The sequence below is a fragment of the Rhinatrema bivittatum genome, chromosome 4 (assembly GCF_901001135.1).
Source record: "Rhinatrema bivittatum chromosome 4, aRhiBiv1.1, whole genome shotgun sequence".
NCBI lineage: Eukaryota > Metazoa > Chordata > Amphibia > Gymnophiona > Rhinatrematidae > Rhinatrema > Rhinatrema bivittatum.
In genome coordinates this window covers 64,307,347-64,328,949 of record NC_042618.1, presented here as the reverse complement: position 1 = coordinate 64,328,949, position 21,603 = coordinate 64,307,347, and the positions used below count along the sequence as shown (strand labels likewise).

Here is a 21,603-nt window from a genome sequence, read left to right as displayed (position 1 = left end):
AGGTGGAAAATTCAGAGTTCCTTTGTGAATATCTCTAGTTGGTCTGTTGGAGGAGTGTAGTTTGAAAGGGAATTCAAGGTCGAGTTGAAGTTGATGGTGGATGGATTTGTGTATTAGGGTGATTGATTTGTATAGGATTCTGAAATTCACTGGTAACCAATGTAGGTTTCTGATGATGGGTGTTGGTTATCTTGGGAGTGGAACTTGAATAAATATAGTGGAACTTGAATAAATAAATGTGAGAGAGTTTCTAGAACAAAGGGGATCTTATGAATATTCCATAGAGAAACAATTGCGGGCAAGCAGATAAGAGGAAAATGTGTAAATTATGTATAAGCTTGAAAGAATAGCCATGTTTTGAGTTTTTGCTTAAATTTTATAGGGCATATTTCTTGACGTAACTCAGGTGTCATGTTGTTCCAACAAATCGGGCCAGCTATGGTTATTGTACGCTTTCTAGTTGACTCATGAATGATGGCTTTGTGAGGGGGAATGTGTAGGGTGGCAGTATGTTGCGTTCTGGGGGGTCTGGAATGCTTGTGGAAGCGAAGATCATTATTGAGCCATGTCATATTTTCATTGTGTAGGGTTTTGTGTATTAATGATAAGGTTTTGTACATGATTCTCTGTGCAATGGGGAGCCAATGCAGATCTCTGAGTATGAGGGTAATGTGTTCCGATTTTCTAGTGTTAGTAAGTATGCGCGCTGCTGCATTTTGCAGCATTTGCAAGGGCAGTATGGTAGTTTTGGGGAGGCCCAGGAGGAGGGCATTACAGTAATCGACTTTTGAAAATAAAAGGGATTGCAGTACAGTACAGTGCGAAAATCATGACGATATAATAATGGTCTTAGTTTTTTTAGGGTATGCAATTTGAAGTAACCATCTTTAATAGTATTGTTGATGTGTTTTTTAAAATTAAGATGGTTGTCTAATGTGACTCCAAGGTTTTTCACGTTATGTGTGATGGCAAAAGATGTGAGTAGTGTGTTAGTGGCATCAATCTTAGTTTTGCAGTTCTGGGGGGTAAAGATCATAAGCTCAGTTTTATCAGGGTTGATGGCCAGGTTGATATTTGTAAGGAGGTTTCTAATAGTTGTGAGGGTGGATTCCCATGTCTTGAGGGCGTCATTGAGGGAGTGAGTGATGGGGATAATGATTTGTACATCATCCGCATAGATGAAGTACAGTAGGCCAAGTTCCGATAGAAGGTGACAAAAGTGGCAGGATGTATATATTAAAGAGGGTTGATGAAAGGGCAGATCCTTGCGGTACTCCATGGTTTATATTATAAGGTTGTGATTCATGGTTTTTGAACTTGACTTTATATTGCCGTCCTTGCAGGTAGGCTTCAAACCATTGTAGTGGGGTATCAGTTATGCCGATTTCCTTGAGCTGCGTAATGAGAATGTTGTGGTTAATGGTGTCAAAGGCTGCAGATATGTCGAGCATGGCTAGTAGGTAGGATTGTCCCTTATCAAACCCAGTGAGTATGGCGTTGAAGAGAGAGATGAGCAAGGTTTCGGTGCTCATAAATTTACGAAATCCAAATTGTGAGGGTGAAAGAAGTTCATGTTTTTCTAGGTGATCTGTGAGCTATATGTTTACAATTTTTTCGAGAATTTTTGCTAGGAAAGGAAGGTTGGAAATGGGTCGGTAGTTCGTGAGGTCGGAGGTATTAGCTTTGGGCTTTTTTAGTATAGGTTTGATGATAGCTTGTTTAAGGGTATTAGGGATTTCTCCAGAAGCTAGTGAGCAATTGATTATTTCAGCAATTGAAGGTGCTATAATTTCTGGGATAGAAAGAAGATGTTTAGTGGGTATCGTGTCACTGGGATGTGTGGCAGATTTCATTTTTCTGATAGTATTTTGATGGAGGATGAAATAGGAGAAAATGGGGTAAATAAACAAAATTAGTTATAAGCATTAATTCATGATAAAGGGAATGGAACAACTCCCCTGTGAGGAAAGGATAAAGAGGTTAGGGCTGTTCAGCTTGGAGAAGAGATGGCTGAGGGGGGATATGATAGAGGTCTTTAAAATCATGAGAGGTCTAGAATGGGTAAATGTGAATCGGTTACTTACTCTTTCAAATAATAGAAGGATTAGGGTTCACTCCATGACGTTAGCAAGAAGCACATTTAAAACAAATCAGAAAAAAATTATTTTTCACTCAATACACAATTAAGCTCTGGAATTCATTGCCAGATGAAGTGTAGCTGGGTTTAAAAAAGGTTTGGATAAGTTCCTGTAGGAGAAGTCCATAAACTTCTATTAATCAAGTTGATTTAAGGCCAGATTTTAAAACTCCGGCGCGTAAATCCCGGGGTTTATGCGCACCGGGCCAATTTTCAAACCAGCCCAGTCATGCGCATAAACCCCGGGACGCATGTAAGTGCTGGGGCCTCAAAAGGGGCGGTCCGGGGGAGGGGGTGGAGCGGTGCTGTCCGGGACAGCGTCATTCCTCGCTGTCCCGGAGCCTCGCACACCGGCCCACTGCCGGCGCACGCAAGTTACTTCAGGTTGGGCCCTGAAGTAACTTGCAAAATAAAAGGTACAAAAATTTAAAAATGGGTTTTAGAGAGTGGGGAGGAGAGGGGAAGGGGAAGAGAGGTTAGGGTAGGAAAGTTCCCTCCCAGTCCGCTCCTAAATTGGGGCGGACTGGGAGGGAACTTGGGAAGGCCCCGATATGTTGCCACGCGAATGTTGCCAAAATCGACACCCCCCTTGCGCATGCCGCCCCTGATTTTATAACATGTGCGCACCAGCACACGCGTGTTATAAAATCACGCGTCCATGTGTGCGCGGCGGGTAGCACTCGCACATTGGACGCGTGCGCGTATTTTGTTAAAATCTAGCCCTTAGGGCAGAGCTTTCCAAACTGTGAGTCGCGAAACGTTAGTGTGTTGCCTGCAGTGTGAAGGTGTGTCGCCCGGTCCGCATAGCAGCAGGGCCGGCGGAAGCAGAGAACTACAGCAGGAAGATCGGCGGGGCTGTGGTGGAGCTTACCTCACCACGGCCCGAAGAAAAGGGTCACATTCACTCCTCCTTCCTGCCTGCCTGCACAGCCCCGGAAGAAAAACGTTGCCGGAGCTGCGTGGGCAGGAAGGAGGAAGAGCATCTGCCATGTACAGAAGAAGAGCAGCGTTAATGGGCCGCCGCATATCCCACGTCGTAGTGGCCCAAGAAGAGGAGGAAACCCAGTAGTAGGGCCGCTGTGAGAATGAGAACCTGTGTTTGAGGGAAGAAGACAGATGGAGAGAAAAGAAATAGAAAAAAAAAAACATCCTGTAAAAGGAATTGGCAAAAAAACAAGATAGGGAAGGTGGAAAAAAAAGCCTGTGACCAACCGATTAGAAAACTAAGATCAGACAGCAAAGGTAAAAAAAATTACTTTTTAATGATTGGCACATGTAATCTTTGGGAATGTGCAAGAGTAGCACTTTCTCTATGCTGATCTCGCAATGTACAAGATCGGCATGGAGGAAGTGGAAGCCCGCAAATATTTAATACCGCAGGGCCTGCACAGAGGAGACAGCAGAACGGGCTTCAATGCCAGTAGCAGCAATCAGCACCTCCCCAAATATCCACATGGCAGCAGTGACAGCAGTAGCAGAGAAATGACAGAGGCTCTGGCAAAAAATGACAGAGGCTGGCAAAAGAAAGAGAGGGGGGTCTGCCTTCAGTGTGTGCAAGTGTATGAATAGGAGTCTGCCTGGGGGTGTATATGTGTGAATGTATCTGGGTATGAGAATGAATGAATGTCTTCCTGGGGTCTGTCTGTGTGAGAATAGGTGCCTGCCTGTGTGTGTGTGTGTAAATGTATGTTCATTTAACTTTTAACCTCTGCTTTGCTAGTAGACTGAATTACTGTGTCATGAAATTGTTTGTCTAAAAAGTGTGTCACCAACATGAAAAGTTTGGAAAGCTCTGCCTTAGGGAATAGCCACTGCTATTACTGGAATTAGTAGCATGGAATTTATTTAATGTTGGGTACTTGCCAGGTCCTTGTAATCTGGATTGGCCACTGTTGGAAACAGGATGCTTGACTTGATGGACCCTCGGTCTGACCCAGTATGGCAACTTCTTTTGTTGTTATGTTCAGGAGGATCTGTTCTTATTTTCTTTTTCTGTTTATTAGCTTTATTTTAGGATTCCAGATTACACCCTTACTGGCTGTTATACAGATCAGCATTCTATTCAAGTTTTTACATCTGCAAAACCCAAAATAATTGCATGTAAGTTGTACACTTCATTTGAATATTTTGTTTATTTTTTTTTTTATGAACAAATAGCATAATACAATAATGGGAATATTTTTTGGGGGGGAGGAGTTTAAGCCTTTCTTTTTCCCTGTGTAAAGTTTACCTTGTGTAAACTCTCTCTAGCCCAACCATTGCAGTAACTGTGCTTTTGGCCAAGAGCCGCAAATCGTGGCTCTCTTTTTGAAACCCGTTGTATGTGCATCCTAAGCCTGGCCAGTAGGTGTCACTTGTGTGCGGTTAACTTGGACTCCCTGTCTGTCAGGGGCTGTGAACATCTCTGCGGTACTCTCCGTCTAGGACCATGGGCAGGTCATGGTTCTTCCACATGAAAGCCCTGCTCAGACATCAGACTGGCTCCTTAATGGCATGTTTAATGAATGTCTGATATTAGTGGTTACAATTGTTTCTTCAAAACTATTAAATAACAGGGAATAAGACTACAAAGATAGTCAAACTCTGTACTATGCTCGCAGTTAGCACATCAGTGAGTTTGTCTTCTCCTGTGTAATTGCTTATATATTATACTAAATAACCTAAACTAAATTAATTTTGAGGTGATCTAAGTTAATATTATATATTTATTTATTTATTGCATGTATGCGCTATGATTTATGTAGAGTGAGTGGGACCCTTTAATCCATGAAGGTTTCATCTGGAGGACTGCATTAATTGAAGAAAGCCCTAAGTTCTCAAAATATTTAAGACTGTGATATTAAATAACATCACATTAGTCATTATAAACAATCCTAACTTGATTCTTTAATAAAAGTATAAGCCTGTCTTGTATTTGCACAAGCCAAGGATTGTCAAAACTTGTATGGCAGATGGCCAAAAAAAAAAAAAAAGTCAGAGTTCTCCATGGAAGCTGGTGTGCTCTGCGTGAGGCATTGTCCCTCCAAATGAAGATGCTGCTGCTGCTGCTGTGGAAGCGGGAGATCAGCGTGCCTGGCTCGCAGACTTAAAAAAATAAAAATAAAAAAATTTGAAACCCTGAAGCTGCACGGTCTTAAAGTTTCCTGCAAACCCCAATTACTATTTCTGACTTGGACCCTTTTAGCATGCCACTTTTTTTTAGCATGCACCTTGATAATGTAACAGGAGCTGACTTATAAAGCTGCATAATTTGACAATATGTGCCGGAGCCAGTGTTTTTCATGTCTGTCTCTGAGAAACGTGGCTGACGTGGGAGGGTTAAGGTGGGAAGGATTAACCCCATGGTGTTTGTATCTAATTCTGTTTTGGTTTTGTTTTTTTTCTTTTTTAGCACGGGAACTAATTTCATCAGATTACTATATCTGGAATTCTAAAGCGCCTGCACCTGTAGTGTACAGATCTCCATTTCTTTAATTGCCTGATTAAGCATTCTTGCACTGAAAAGGAAAATGAACCTATTGAAACGTGTGTTAAATAGTAAAAATAAAACTGCTCCAGGATTTTTTTTTAATTAAAACTTTTATATGTTGAAATTTCTGTGGTGGAGATAAGAATTTATTTTTTTTTTTAATGCCAGAATACTCTTGTCCCACATGCAGTTTGCTTTTGCCTTTACAGCCAGAACCTTTTGGAAGAAAATATTTTCAAAACTGATTTTGAACTTCTTATTTTACTTTGATGTTTGTGTCACATCTCAAGAAGTAAGATGACGACAGTATTCATACAGTGAATGAAAAAAAACTAATCTATGTGGTTTTACGAAATCGTTAAATTTTTCTGTCATCCCAATTAACTATATGTTGTTAATCATAATCTATACATTACTTTAAATCATATTTAAAATTGATTTTACTAATGGTGATTTTTATAAATGGTCTTGAAAAAGTGGTTAAAAAGAAAATCAACAAAATAGTTGGATAAAACTGATACCATTATAAAATCAACAAGAAATTCCATGGAACCTACGCTCACACTTATTTATTGAAGAAGAAAAAAAAAAAAAGGATTTGTAGCCCGCGCTATTCACACAAATAATACTCCTGATAGGATTCTCTTGAACCCCCTGACATGTTATGAAAATGTTGCATGGATCAGACACTAAACACAGAAGTTACTGGAATACACACATGGACATGGTGATCCCATAAGCCTTCTTCCCTTTTAGAAAGTAGACTAAATGTGTTTAAAGGTACCAGCATTCGGGGGTGCTCATCTCCAGTCCCTCACAGCCAAGAGTGATTGTCCTGTCTGAGTCCAAAGATGGTGGAGAAAGCTAATCTGGTATCCGCAGACTCTGTTGCAGCGTATGGATGTGTTTGAGCGAGATGGCTGGACTTGGATAATCTGGGATCCACAGACTCTGTTGCAGCTTGTGGATGTGTTTCTGAGCGAGGTGGCTGGACTTGGATAATCTGGGATCCGCAGACTCTGTTGCAGCTTGTGGATGTGTTTCTGAGCGAGGTAGCTGGTCTTGGATTGCTGATTGGGGCCGCAGCACACTGTTCCTGCTGCTACATAAGAACATAAGAAAATGCCATACTGGGTCAGACCAAGGGTCCATCAAGCCCAGCATCCTGTTTCCAACAGTGGCCAATCCAGGCCATAAGAACCTGGCAAGTACCCAAAAACTAAGTCTATTCCATGTTACCATTGCTAAAGTCAGTGGCTATTCTCTAAGTGAACTTAATAGCAGGTAATGGACTTCTCCTCCAAGAACTTATCCAATCCTTTTTTAAACACAGCTATACTAACTGCGCTAACCACATCCTCTGGTAACAAATTCCAGAGTTTAATTGTGCGTTGAGTAAAAAAGAACTTTCTCCGATTAGTTTTAAATGTACCCCATGCTAACTTCATGGAGTGCCCCCTAGTCTTTCTACTATCCGAAAGAGTAAATAACCGATTCACATCTACCCTTTCTAGACCTCTCATGATTTTAAACACCTCTATCATATCCCCCCTCAGTCATCTCTTCTCCAAGCTGAAAAGTCCTAACCTCTTTAGTCTTTCCTCATAGGGAAGTTGTTCCATTCCCCTTATCCTTTTGGTAGCCCTTCTCTGTACCTTCTCCATCGCAATTATATCTTTTTTGAGATGTGGCGACCAGAATTGTACGCAGTATTCAAGGTGCGGTCTCACCATGGAGCGATACAGAGGCATTATGACATTTTCCGTTTTATTCACCATTCCCTTTCTAATAATTCCCAACATTCTGTTTGCTTTTTTGACTGCCGCAGCACACTGCTTTTCCGCCTGTTGCCATCTTACTGTAGCTCCTCAAGCAATGTCCCATAAAAGAACAGGAGCCAAGTAAAATAGTCCTGAAGGCTGGTATCCTTCAACACTAGTTAGCCTTGTGAAGGTATTGTCTTCACCTAACTACTTTGTTGGTTTCCTTTAAGAAATGTTTATTTTTGCCAGGCTAACATGGTGTTCTGTTTCTCAATAAACTGTTTTAAGTAATTGCAGCATGTAATGTCTTTTGTAAAGTTTTATAAATTGGTACAGAGCAGTCCCTTGTTTGTTCCTGTAATAGAATATTTATGGGACACAGTTCAGCTGACCCTGTTGTTGAACTCGAGCAAACGAAGATGTAGGTTGTTGATGATATCTGGCACAGTCAAGATAGTTGGTTTATTACCGTTATAATTAGAAATAGAGGCTTAGAGGACAAGTGAAGAGAGCCCAGGTGCAGGAGGGGGAAAAACCTATTTCTCTTTAGGCTCATATACCACCTTTCTCCACAAAGCAGTCTGCATTTTTAGAAATATTAACGTACATCAATAAACTATAATAAATGAGTAAAATCTATCAAAATAAATACAAGAAACCATTCCTAACACAGCCCCCCCTCACCAGAAGAGTGAAAGGAAGTATCCCATACCTAAAAATAGCATTCCAACAAATATGCGAGAAGAAAGTCAGCACTCCAAAAATTATCCACACAACAAGAGGGAGATGCAGAGCAAATACACAGTCCAAAAAATAAATGATTATTAGAATCGTTCTTCTTTTATTTTTTTTCAATATTTTATACTGTGATGAGCTGTGGATGAGCTGCTTTGAAAATATTGAAAAAATAAAAGAACGATTCTAATAATCATTAATTTTTTTGGACTGTGTATTTGCTCTGCATCTCCCTCTTGTTGTGTGGATACTAAACATCCAAATCCTTTACATTTGCTGCCCGAACCCACAAAGTAATGACATGATTAAATAAAGGGCCAACAGAATTCTGCCTGAAAGTTCTCAAATAATCATCCCCGCCACTAATCTAGAAGGACCCAGTCCCAGCTTCTTTTAACAGAGAGCCCTCCCAGCATATGCAGGAGCATAGAAAACAGATTTCTAAAACATTATCCTGAAGGGTGAGTGGGGGAGAGAGCGAGAGATGTGTGACCCTGGGGCAAAAGACAAAAGACGCGATGTGTTATCTCTAATATCTGAGCACAGTGGCTGTGCAACCGCAATGCCCCTTGTTTAACCATACACAATGAAATAAGACTAGTCATTTTTGAATTGCAATAGAAATCAAATTGACTGGTAGTTTTTCCTAAGGGTAGAATAAGCCATAGTAACAGTGCAGTTCAGTTCACTTGAAACAAAACAAATTGTAACTGAATAATACCCAGCTAAGGTGCATCTGAGAATTCAGTAGGTTGTTTTGTTTTGTTTTCCAAATAAACCCAACCCAGAAAGTAATACGAGGATCTCTTTATTCTGAATAACTAAAAACCATTCTCCCAACCACCAGGGCCATCCTTAGGGGGGTACGAACTGGGAGCCAGCACAGACACCTCCCACCAAATGCAGGACTGAACGGGTAGTGTCATCTGTGCAGTGTCTGCCCTGTGACGTGGAGAAAGGGGGTGCTTTCAGCTCGTGCAGTGCAAAAGGAAAGGGGGCCTTGCAGTCAGCAGCCCAGATGTAGATTCAGACTGCCAGCACTAAGTAAGTGCCTGGGAAGATTAGAGTGGGGGGGGGAGAGTGTTTTCTGGGGTGTTGGGACCTTGAAGGAGGGGGGGGGGGGGGGGAGAGTGCTTATTGGAGTCTTAGAACCTGGGGAAAAAGGCTTGATGGGATCTTGGTGAGGAGAGGAAAGAAGGGGAAAGAGCTAATTGGTGGGAAATTTTAGATGGGGCAGAATGAAGGGGAAATGGCTTGATGGGGTTTTTGGGGGTGGCAAGGATATTTCCCCTGTTCTTAAGTATCAAATTGCTACAATATATGCTGCCATACACTTGGTCCTCAACAAGGTTCCAACCAGAGGCAGAGTGTATCTGCTCTCTGCCCCTGAAATAGAGGCTATGACCAAATGTATTAAATAGAACTTGGACACAAATTTCATTTGCCCTTCTTCCTCACTTGCAAGGACTGGATTCTTTTTCGTAAGGAAGGTTGTTACATCCCTGCATTTAGTATCGTGGTTTTAACTCTATTACCAAGAAGAATAGTTATCCTCTTCCCTTGATCTCCAAGCTCTTTGACCACCTTTGGGGTGTGCAAATATTTACCAAGCTAGACCTTCATGGGGCATACAACCTGATCAAAATCTGAGAAGGCGATGAGTGGAAGACCGCATTTAACACCTATGACTGACAATATGAATACCTAGTGATGCCCTTGGGGTTTTGCAATGCCCCTGCAGCTTCCAATTGGTAAGCAAGAGCTTCCGGGACCTGCTCCACTCCCATATAGTAGTTTACCTGTATAATAGTCTAGTTTTCTTGAAGTCATTGTCGGACCACCAACATCATGTGAAACAGGTCCTCCAGAGACTCCATGAGCACCACCTCTATACCAAATTAGAGAAGTGTACCTTCGAATAGGAAGAACTTCTCTTCGTGTGATATATTATCTCTCATCAAGGCCTCTATATGGACCCAGATAAATTAATATCTATATTGGAGTGGCCCCGGCCAGTGGGCCTTAAGGCACTGCAACACTTCCTGGGATTCGCAAATTACTATAGGCAATTTATCCATGATTATTCCTCCCTGGTGGCCCCACTCACAGCTGTAACTAAAATGGGCTCCGACACCAAGAACTGGATCACAAACACTATCCAAGCTTTCGAACATCTCAAGAAGGAGTTCATTTTTTATCCATTCCTACACCACCTAGATTCATCCAAGTCATTCATCTTGGAGGTAGATGCGTCTACCCTTGTGATAGGTACTGTCCTCCTACAGCATAACCATAATAGTACACTCGTGACCTCCTCCTACTTACCAAAGAAATTCTCTCCAGCAGAGTAGAATTATACCATAGGAGATTATGAGCTGCTAGCGGTCAAGTGAGCCTTGGAAGAAGACACCTGCTGAAAGGAGCCAAACATTCAGTAACTCTCTATACAGATCACAAGAACCTAGAGCATCTAGTGCAACCTCAGAGACTGATTCCCCAGCAAGCCCATTGGTCATTATTTTTTAATCTGTTTGACTTTGAGGTGACGTACTGTCCTACTGAGAAGAACTGATGAGCTGATGTCCTCTCATGTTCCTTTGATATTGAGGGCTTTCTGGAAGCTCTACGGCATATCATCGACCCTATGAAAAATGTGGTTGTTGCCATATTTATAGTTCCTCCTAAGAAAACTGGTTCCCAGGTGCCTATGACAGAAGGTTCTTGAGAGGGCTCATGACTCCCACTTGGCAGGGTATTCAGGTATCACCCAAATCTTGGAATTAATCGTCTGACACTACTGGTGCCCTCAGATGAAGACAACACAAAGCATTACATAGAGTCTTGCTCTCCATGTGCCATGAATAAGAGTGTACAAGCATGACATTGGGGGTTGTTACAGCCACTGCCAGCCCCAAGGAACCTTGGACCCATTTGACCTTCCCCCTCTCACGGTAAAGCCACCTTATGGGTGATAGTGGATATAATTTCTAAGATGGCTCATTTCACACTCCTTCCAGGCCTCTCATCTATGCCTGAACTGGCTAAACTCTTTGTCCAACACATCTTCTGTCTGCATGGGCTACCTCTTCATATCCTCTTAGACCGGGGAGTTCAGTTCACAGCCCTCTACTGGAAAGGCTTGTGCAGGAAGTCTGGAATTACATTGAAATTCACCTCAGCTTACGGGCCCCAGAGCAATGGACAAACCAAGAGGGTAAATCAGAGACTCAAATCTTTTCTACAAGCCTTTGTGAACCAATGGCAGAATAACTGGGCCTCTCTCCTCCCATGGGCCAAATTCTCCTTAATAACCATGTGAACAGTTCCACAGGGTCATCACCTTTCTACATCGTGTTTAAGCTCCATCCCTGTATTCCCAGACCTATTCTGATCGCTAACCCTTGCCCAGCAGCTAGCAGGAAATTCAGGAATTGTGGCAGAAGATATACCATCTCCTACAGCAAGTGACAGAGTGTTTTAAAAATCATGCAAACAAGAAACGCCACCCAGTGCCTCAACTTCACTCAGTTTGGCTCAGCACTAAAAATCTACAATTTAAGCTGCATCACTAAAGTTTGCACCATGATTCGTGGGTCCACTCCCCATTGAACAACAACTAGGCCCTGTAACTTACAAGCTCAAACTGGCATTTTTAAGAATTCATGAAGTTTTCCACATCTCACTGTTGAAACCTGCTATTCTCTCTTAGCCGGGCAGACCAACCCTCCAGACCACCAAAGTTGCTACAAAAGAGGACACTCAATTCAAAGTCCAGGAGATTTTAGATTCCCAAAGAGTCCAAAACCAGTTGCAGTATCTTTATCTCCAGAAAAGAACTATGGACTCAAGGAGAATTCTTGGGAGCCAGCCTCCAACCTGCAAGCCCCCTAACTCATATCTGAATTCTGCAGGAGATACCACAGGAAACCCAAGCCTAGAAGAAAGGGGAGGGGCTTTGGAGGGAGGTACTGTTTACTGCCCCACGAGCCACCACACTCACTCCCACTGCTTACCGACACCCTGCCAGGCTGAGCCAGAAATTTCCTTCTTAAAATCCCCTCTCAATTTTTTAAAAAATATACTGGTCGTGACCGGTGCTGGTCTAGGCCCCTCCCCCCATCACCTAATCCCTGGCCCGTTCAATTTTTAAATTTTAACATCTACAGAGCTTCCTCTCTTCCAACATCCCCACCCTAACCCTTACCCTCTCATCTTCCCTGTACCTTCATTTTATCTGAATCTTCAGTCCGGATCACCTGCACTGGTAGCATAGCTGCATATAGACGGCAGAAACGCCAGCCTCACATCACTGTAGGCCTCACCAATGACTCGTAAAGAGGCATTATCTCTTCTTTTTCTTTTAATGATTATGCCTCTCCCAATACACCCCAGCATCTCTTATCACACTGTTCCCCCAACCCCACCCCCTAAGTCTTGTCCTGGTTGGTGCACCTATTGCAAACATAAGAACATATGCCATATTGGGTCAGACCCAAGGGTCCATCAAGTCCAGTAGCCGGTCTCCAATAGTGGCCAAGCCAAGTTGCAAGTACCAAAACATTAAATAAATCCCATGCTACAAATACCAGCAATAATCAGTGGCTATTCCCTATTGATTAATAGTAGTTTATGGTCTTCTCCTTCAGAAATGTATCCAACCTTTTTTTAAACTCATCTACACTAGCTGCCTTAAGCACATCCTCTGGCAATGAATTCCAGATCTTAATTGTATGTTGAGTGAAAAACTTTTTCTCTGATTTGTTTGAAATCTGCTACATGCAAACTTTATGGGATGCCCCCTAGTCCTTCTATTATATCTGAAAGAGAAAATAACCATTTCACATTTAACCAAGACCTTTCATAATTTTGTAGATCTCTATCATATCCTTACTCAGCCATCTCTTCTCCAACCTGAACAGCCCTAATGTCTTTAGCCTTTCCTCATATGGGAGCCATTCCATGCTCTTTATCATTTTGGTCACCCTTCTCTGTACTTTCTCCAGTGCAGCTATATTTTTTTTTAAATGTGGTGAACAGAATTGCACAAGGTAAGCGAGGTGCAGTCTAGCCATTGAGTAATACAGAGGCATTATGACATCCTCCATTTTATTTGGCATTTCTAACATTGTTTGCTTTATTGACACCACAGCACAATAAGTCGACAATTCCAATGTAACATCAACTCTGACACCCAGATCTTTTTCCTGGGTGGTAACTCTTAGAATGGAACTTAACATCGTTGTTACCTCCCCCGATGGCGTCAGCATTTCTCCCTGACACTGGCGTCTCTTGCAGCGCGGTCCCGCGCGAATCAGGGCTTGGCCATGCCCCCTATGACGTCAGATGCCGACGGGATTCGGATTGCGCGGGAGATTTGCCTTTTTATTGAGAGTCTTCTCTCTTGTTCCCTGCTTCGGCCAACTGTTATACTAGGTGAGTGGAACCAAGGTCGGTGACCGCTTACCTTGAGTAGATGAGGCACAAGGAACTGGAAACTCACAGCGGGTCATCAGGTTATCCAGAAAACCCGTAGCGGTGACGGAGGCAGGCGGCAGACAGGTAATCCAGAGACAGTCCAGGTCAGGGCAGGCAGCAGACAACAGGACCAAAGCAATAATCCAAAGGCAGGCGGCAGGCAGGGTAATCCAGAGACAGTCCAGGTCAAGCAGGCAGCAAGCGGCAGGGAAATAAACCAACAGAGAGACTCCTCAACGCACTTGTGGCCGAAGCAGGGAACAAGAGAGAAGACTCTCAATAAAAAGGCAAATCTCCCGCGCAATCCGAATCCCGTCGGCGTCTGACATCATAGGGGGGCATGGCCAAGCCCCGATTCGCGCGGGACCGCGCTGCAAGAGACGCCAGCATCAGGGAGAAACGCCAACGCCATCGGGGGAGGTAACAATCGTGTAGCTGCAGCATGGGTTAGTTTTTCCTATATGCATCATCTTGCACTTCTCCACATTAAATTTCATCTGCCATATAGATGCCCAATTTTCCAGCCTTGCAAGATCCTCCTGCAATTTATCACAATCCACTTGTGATTTTACTCTGAAAAAGTTTGTCATCTGCAACTTTGATCACTTCACTTGTCGTACCTCTTTCTAGTCATTTATATATATATGAAAAAGCAGTGGTCCAAGTACAGATCCTCAAGGCACTCCACTGTTTACCTTTTTCCACTGTGAAAATAGACCATTTAATCCTACTCTTGTTTCCTGTCTTTTAAGCAGTTTGCAATTCACAAAAGGACATCGGCTCCTTTTCCATAACTTTTTAGTTTTCTTAGAATCCTCTCATGAGGGTCTTTGTTTAAATGCCTTCTGAAAATGCAAATACACCACATCTACCTGTTCACCTTTATTCACATGCTTATTCACCCTTTCAAAAAAATGTAGCAGATTTGTGAGGCAAGACATCCCTTGGGTAAATCCAACCTGGCTGTGTCTCATTAATTCTTATCTCTATATGTTCTGTGATTTTATTCTTTATAATAGTTTCCACAATTTTTCCCAATACTGAAGACAAGCTCACCGGTCTATATTTTCCCAGATCACCTCTGGAGTCCTTTTTATATATTGGGGTTATATTGGCTACCTTCTAGTCTTCAGGTACAATGGCTGATTTTATTGATAGGTTACAAATTACTTGTAACAGGTCTGAAATTTCATTTTTTAGTTCTTTCAGAACTACAGGATGTATACAGGTGATTTGCTAATCTTCAGTTTGTCAATCTGGACTACTACATCTTGCAGGTTTAGCATGATTTGGGTCATTCCACATGAATTGTCACCCTTGAAAACCTCTGGAATGGGTATTTCCCCAATATCCACTTTTTAAACACCGAAGCAAAGAATTTGTTTAGTCTTTCCATGATGCCTTATCTTCCCTAAGTGTCCCTTTAACCTTTCGATCATCTAGCAGTCCCACCGACTTCCTTGCAGACTTCCTGCTTGGGATACATTTAAAAAAGTGTTTATTTACTAGCATGTAGAGAGTTCAACTCAGGACCAATGGGTTACTCTACCCTGCCAGCAGATGGAGATGGAGCAAGCTAACGTCACAGTATATATACTCCTGCGGTGATACCAACCTGCTAATATTCTCCTTTTCCAGCAGATGGTGGACATGCACCTCCCAATGGGGATTGCTTCAGATTTTGGAAGGAGAATTTAAAATGGAATAAGGAAAGCACCCCTCTCCTGTGGTGATACCAGATGGTTCCTCCCCCAGTTAAGAATTCCTGAGGTGATTTCCGTGGTCCCTCAGATGTGTGCCTGGGTTTCCCGGCATGGACTTAGCTGATTGTACAGTTTAAAGGCAGTGGGTGCAGGAGTTCGAGCACAGCGGTGATGGCACATGCCCTCTCCCACCACAACCGGAGACCATCTCTGTACTCAGCCGGTAAGGCTGAGCTCGAGTAAGTTAAAAAAAACAAAACAAAACGTAAATGCAGAGACAGTGTAGAGGAGTTTGCAGGACTTCCTCCGGGCTCCTTGCTCGGTGCACCATTCCCGCTCCCATGGGAGTTAGGGGAACTGGGCAGCCTGGCGGGTTGAGTGGCCTCGGTGGGCTAGGCCCTGGAGTTAGGCTTCTTTCCTGCGTGCTGCATGGTAGGCCATGGCAGCGTTTTTGCACACTTCTGTGCATGCTTTACTGCCCTTTGTAGAACATCGGTGTGCCTTTTGCACACACAAATTTTTAAGCATTGGCAGTGTGCCTAGGCTTTGGCACACTGTTTGTGCATGTGTTTTTTGTGGCACCTACTCTTGGGGTGCATAAATTTTGTGCACTTGAAATTTTTTCAGTGTGAGCCAGCTAGATGCACATTCTCCATCACCTGTGTGCTGATAGCGCCAGTGAGCAAGAAACCTAAGCGCTTTTCTCTCTGTGTTGCCTGTCATATTCGGGCATCTAGCCTGATGTGTCTTCTAAAATGTATCAGCACTGTTTGGAGGCTCAGGGAGAGTAATCTTCTGATTTTGCTAAGCCTGGATCCTCTCAGCCTACTGATGGTCTGGTTCAGGATCTGTCTGGAGGTACACCGGATCTTGGAACTTCCTTGACTGGTTCCACCGCAGGAGATGGCAGTTCTATGGGCCCCACACCAGTATCTTCTGGGTTTGGCCTTGATCCAACTGCCTTTTCTTGGGTAGAGGTTTTTCAAGGTTTGCAATCCTTTCTGCAGGCTCAGTCCTCAGCTTCACCCACTCCTGTCAGTCAGACCTTCAGCCGGTGGCCCCTCCCTCTTCCAGTCCTATGTTAAGTACAGAACATGCCTCAGTTCGCTGCAGGTAATCCCGACAGGAACCCAGATGGCACTGATGATGAGGCAGATCCTGATTCCTTGGAAAATGTGGAAATTCCTCTGGATCTGGAGCCGTATCAGACCATATTGCGGTTCTTTCATAGAGATGAATTGCCGGCCTTGATTTCCCAGACCTTAAAGATGCTGGGTGTTCCTGGTGCAGATTCTGTGTCTGAACCAAAGAAGAATCACATTTTGGTTTCCTTGTACAAAGCTTCTTGTTTTTTCCCTGTTATGGACGCCATTCAGAAATTGATTGATCTTGAATGGGGCACCCCAGAGGCAATGTTCAAAGGGGGTCGGACATGCTGTACCCCTGGATCCAGCGGTGAGGAAGCATTTGCATTTTCTCAAAAAGAGTGCACTGGTCTGTGCCATTTCTAAGCGGATGACTATCCCTGTGGAGGGAGGAGCAGCCCTGAAGGATGTGCATGATAGGAGGATTGAGGCTATCTTTAAGCAAGCCTTTGAAACAGTGGCGATGACTTTACAGATAGCTTCTTGTTGCGTCCCAGTGGCATGATCTTGTCTGCTTCTCTCTCAGGAAGTTGATGATTTTGGAGTGGATTCCAGAGTGGTTATGGAATCCGCTGCCACCTTTTTAGCTGATGCGGGCTGTGGTTTGGTCTGTACCTCAGCCAGAGGAGTGGCTTTGGTGGTAGCAACCAGGCGTCAACTATGGCTACAAAATTAGTTTTGAAGGCTGCATCACCTGACCAATCTTACAAAAATGCCTTTTAAAGGCTCACTCTTGTTTGGGAGCGAGTTGGAGAAATTGGCCAGTAAGTGGGGCGAATCTCCGGTCCCTTGGTTGCCGGAGGATAAGAGGTAGTTGCAGCGCCCCTCTGGTATGAGGGTTATCTCCGGGATTCCAAACGCTTTTGTCCCTACAGAGTGTCAACCTTTCAGAGTACTTGGACTTTCAGTAGGTCTCAGTCCTTTCATCCCCGACAGCCCAAGAAAGCAGCGGGCTCGGATGGCGTATCCTCCCAAGCTTCCCAATGAAGGTTTGTTGACCCACATTCGGGAACAAGAGATAGGGGACGTCTCTTTTAACAGAGGTGGGTTGAGATCACATTGGATCAGTGGGTCCTGGAGGTGACACGAGAAGAATATGCACTGGAATTTCACAGTATTCCTCAGGACACGTTCATGGTGTCTCTTTGCCACTCCCCGCAGAAGAAGCAGGCAGTGGAATCTATGCTTCTAAGGCTCCTCTGGCTGAGGGCTATGATTCCAGTGACTACATCTCAAGAAAGTATGAGCGATATTCCATTTATTTTGTGGTGCCCAAGAAGGAGTGCTCCTTTCATCCCATCCTGGATCTCAAAAGTGTCGACCGTCATTTGAGAGTGACTCATTTTCGCATGGAAACCTTGTGCTCAGTGATAATGGCCATTCAGTCAGGGGAATTTCCAACCTCCCTGGATCTGTCTGAGGCCTACCTTCATATTCCCAACTGTTTGGAACCCCAACGTTTTCTGCATTTTGTGGTGTTGGGACACCATTATCGGTTTTGGGTGCTGCCTTTTGGTCTAGCCACCACTCCCAGAACATTTTCCAAGGTTATGGTGGTAGTAGCAGTGATGTTGAGAAGAGATGGGATCCTGGTACACCTGTATTTGGACGACTGGCTGATTCGAGCCAAGTCTCAGGAAGAGAGCTACCTGGTGACCCACAAGGTGATCTCCTTATTGCAGGAGTTTGGTTGGGTGGTAAACCTGGCCAAGAGCAGTCTTCAGCCATCTCAGTCTTGGAATATCTGGGTGTTTGGTTTGACACGAGGCAGGTCAAGGTTTTCCTGCCAGAGGTTCATATTCAGAAATTGATGTCACAAATGCATTAATTGGTGAGCACAATATGCCCAACAGTGTGGTCCTAATTACAGGTGCTCAGTTTGATGGTGGCAACACTGGAAGTAGTGCCATGAGTGAGGGCACATATGTGTTCTCTTCAGTGCTCACTGCTGTCTCGTTGGCACCCGCAGTCTCAGGACTATTCAGTCTGTCTCCTGTTGCCGATGGAAATCTGCTCTCACCTCCAGTGCTGGTTGCAGGAGGCTCATCTGAGAAGGGGTGTTTCCCTGACCTCCCTGAACTGGTTGATACTCATGACAGATGCGAGTTTCCAGGGTTGGGAAGCTCACTGTCAGGACCTGACGGCCCAAGGGCATTGGAATTCTAAAGAGTCCCTCTGGAATATCAATCGCTTGGAAGCCCAGGCGGTCTGGATGGCATGCTTGCAGTTCAGCCACAGACTACAGTTTCAAGCAGTCTGTGTGATGTCAGGCCATGCAACAATGGTGGCCTACATCAATCGACAGGAAGGAACCAAGAGCCAACAAGTGCTGCAGGAAATAGACCAACTTATGGAATGGGCAGTGTTGCGTCCGTCGGTCCTAGACGGCTTTTCCCCGTTTGTCTCACCTTATTCACGGCTCCTCCCGCTTACCTGGGAAAGATGGCTACCACCACGTCTACAAGCTGACCTCTCTGGCGTCCCCAGAATGGCTATGGTGCAGCCTCCTGCCATTGCTCCTCCCAGGTACCTACTAGGGTGCGCGCAACCCACGTCTTTGTACAACTCTTGGTGCGAACCTCGAGGGCGATCCCTCATGCTGACATCATGCCATCCGGGTATATTACCTTCACTAATTTGCTAGCTCGTTGAGTTAGCAAGGACTCAAATCCATTCCTGTCTACGCTACTCTGCCGCTTCCATGCTGCCGCAGGAAGCTCGCTCTCTGCCCTTCGGAGTAATTGCTAACCTGGGTACCCGCTCCTTGGGGGCCCTCTGCTGTATTTCAGGTGCCTTACAGGGAACAGGTACTCGCTCCTCGAGGACCTGCTCTCCCTGCCTCAGTGCCTGTACCTTCTACAACATACCTGGTGGAATCGCATATAAACAGCAACACCTAGTGAGTACTCTAACTCTCAGTCTATGTCATCTAAAGTATCTCCTCGCTGGGAGACCTGCTGCAGAACCTCCTGACGTCATCTAGGAGAGAAGGGCTCCCTCTGCCGAGGTCCCTGAGACTGCAACTACAGACTGCCTCACTACTGCCACCTCTGGTGGATATCTTCAAGCTGTCTAATAAAGAACTCCTGTGTGTTGTGTGTACAAGTCTAGCCCAGAGCTGTGGCTCCTCACGGGGCTCCTCCCCGTGGGCGTGGTCATCTCCACAGCACCCAAGGATCCACAAAACACGTTATCATAACAGGCAGTAGGACATCTACAGATGATCTTGGCCTCTCACATTGCAGGAAAAGACAACATAAGAGTAGACTTTCTCAGCTGAGAGAGTCTGGACCGAGGAGAATAGGTGTTGTCGGATGAGGTGTTTCAGCTGATAGTGGATCTTCAGTCGCAGGAGAGATCTGTGGTCCTTGGGCATAGATACTCTCATACAGGTCTGGCCGGAAAACAAGTTACTTTATGCCTTTCCTCTGTGGCCCTTGTTGGGCAGGGTAATTCGCAGGATCGAAGGCCAGAGGGGGATGGTACTCCTGATGGCACCTGATTGGCCTGGATGACCATGGTATGCAGATCTGCGAAGAATCCTGGTGGAGACCCCCTTCATCTTCTGCTATGCATGAATCTGTTGCAGCAGGGACCTGTCCTTCACAAAAATTCAACTCTGTTTTGTCTTACAGTTTAGCTCCTGAGAGGGCACATTTGTTGAAGAGTGGATATTCTTCTTCTATGATTGCTATTTTGCTCCACGCTCAGAAGTTCTTTACTTCCTTGGCCTATGTGCGGGTTTGGAGAGTGTTTGAGGCCTGGTGTGAGGATTGAGGTGTTCTTCCTCAATCGGTTAAGATCCTGCTCATTCTGGATTTTTGCAGGATGGCTTAAATAAAGGATTGGCCCTTAATTCCTTGAAGGAACAAGTTATGGCTCTTGTCTGTTTCAGGGGCCGGGTAAATAGTGATTCCTTATCATCTCATCCTGATGTGGCTTGTTTTTTGAAGGGAATGAAGCATCTTCAGCCTCCCTTGAGGTTACTGGTTCCATTGTGAAGCCTTAATTTTGTGTTGGAATTCTTGATGGGCTCTAAGTTCCGACTACTGCATAGCTTTTCCTTGTGGTTATTGACCTTGAAGACGGTGTTCCTGGTGGCTATCTATTTTGTGCGTCGAATTTCCGAGCTGCAGGCCTTGTCTTGCCAGGAGCTGTTCCTGTGAGTGACTCCAGGGGCGTTACAGCTGCTTACTAGTCAATCTTTCTTGCTCAAAGTGGTCTCAGATTTTCATTTGAATCAGTTCATTTCCTTGCGGAGGAGTATCGCCTCCTGCATCCCTTGGATATCAGGAGATTTGTCATGCGGTATCTGGAGATTTCTGAACCTTTCCGAAAAATGAATTATCTGTTTGTTCTTCATGGTGGAAGGAAGCAGGGTGAACCAGCTTCAGGGGTTACTATAGATGGCTGAACTAAGAAGGTAGTCATGGTCACATATGTGGATGCTGAAAAGCCGTTGCCTACTCAGGTTAAGACTCATTCCACTAGGGCTCAGGCAGTGACATGGGCAGAGATTAGATTGTTGTCTCTCATTGACATTTGCTGAGCTACGATATGGTCCTCCTTACATACCTTTTCCAGGTTTTATCATCTGGATCTGCCGGCCCAGGAGGGCGCAGATTTTGCACGTACAGTGTTGACTAGATAGCGGGCAGCCTCCCACCCTGTTTGGGAATAGCTTTGATACTTCTTACTTGTCCTGAGTCCATCTGTCTACCCGCTAGGAAATGGAGAAATTACTACTCACCTGATAATATTGTTTTCCTTAGTGTAGACAGATGGACTCAGCTTCCCACCCTCGGCTGCCTAATGATTGTGTCAATGGTCCTTCTGTGGGGTTCCGAGTCCCAGGGGATTTTTGGTAAGTGTTCATTCAGTCCCTAGATTGAGGTACCTATATTCTTTCTTGAGTTCAGTGTTATGGTACTGTTATGGTTGACTATTTTTAATCAAGTTTTTTGCTAGTCTATCCACAGTTGCTTTTGAAGAGAATACCGGCAGGCTGGTGTCACTGCAGGAGTATATATACTGTGATGTCAGCTTTCTCCATCTGCTGGCAGGGGAGCATAACCCACTGTCCTGAGTCCATCTGTATACACGAAGGAAAGCAAAATTATTAGGTAAGTGTTGCGATTCCTCCCATGGCCAGAGCCACGGGAGGCCTCTTAACTCC

At 44.4% G+C, this 21,603-nt stretch overlaps 1 protein-coding gene across 2 annotated transcripts in view; it reads left to right on the top strand.

Annotated features, from left to right (window-relative positions):
- Positions 1 to 6,258, top strand: part of AP5M1 (adaptor related protein complex 5 subunit mu 1) — a 34,252-nt gene extending 27,994 nt beyond the window's left edge. The window contains exons 7-8 of one of the 2 annotated variants that reach the window (XM_029598245.1): positions 4,141 to 4,237; positions 5,529 to 6,258. In XM_029598245.1, the coding sequence (XP_029454105.1) occupies positions 4,141 to 4,237; positions 5,529 to 5,611 (180 nt within the window). In that variant the 3' untranslated portion in view covers positions 5,612 to 6,258. Of the gene's footprint in view, positions 1 to 4,140; positions 4,238 to 5,528 lie in introns of those variants that run through there. The other variant, XM_029598246.1, reaches the window with a different exon arrangement.
- Positions 6,259 to 21,603: the final 15,345 nt, after the last annotated feature.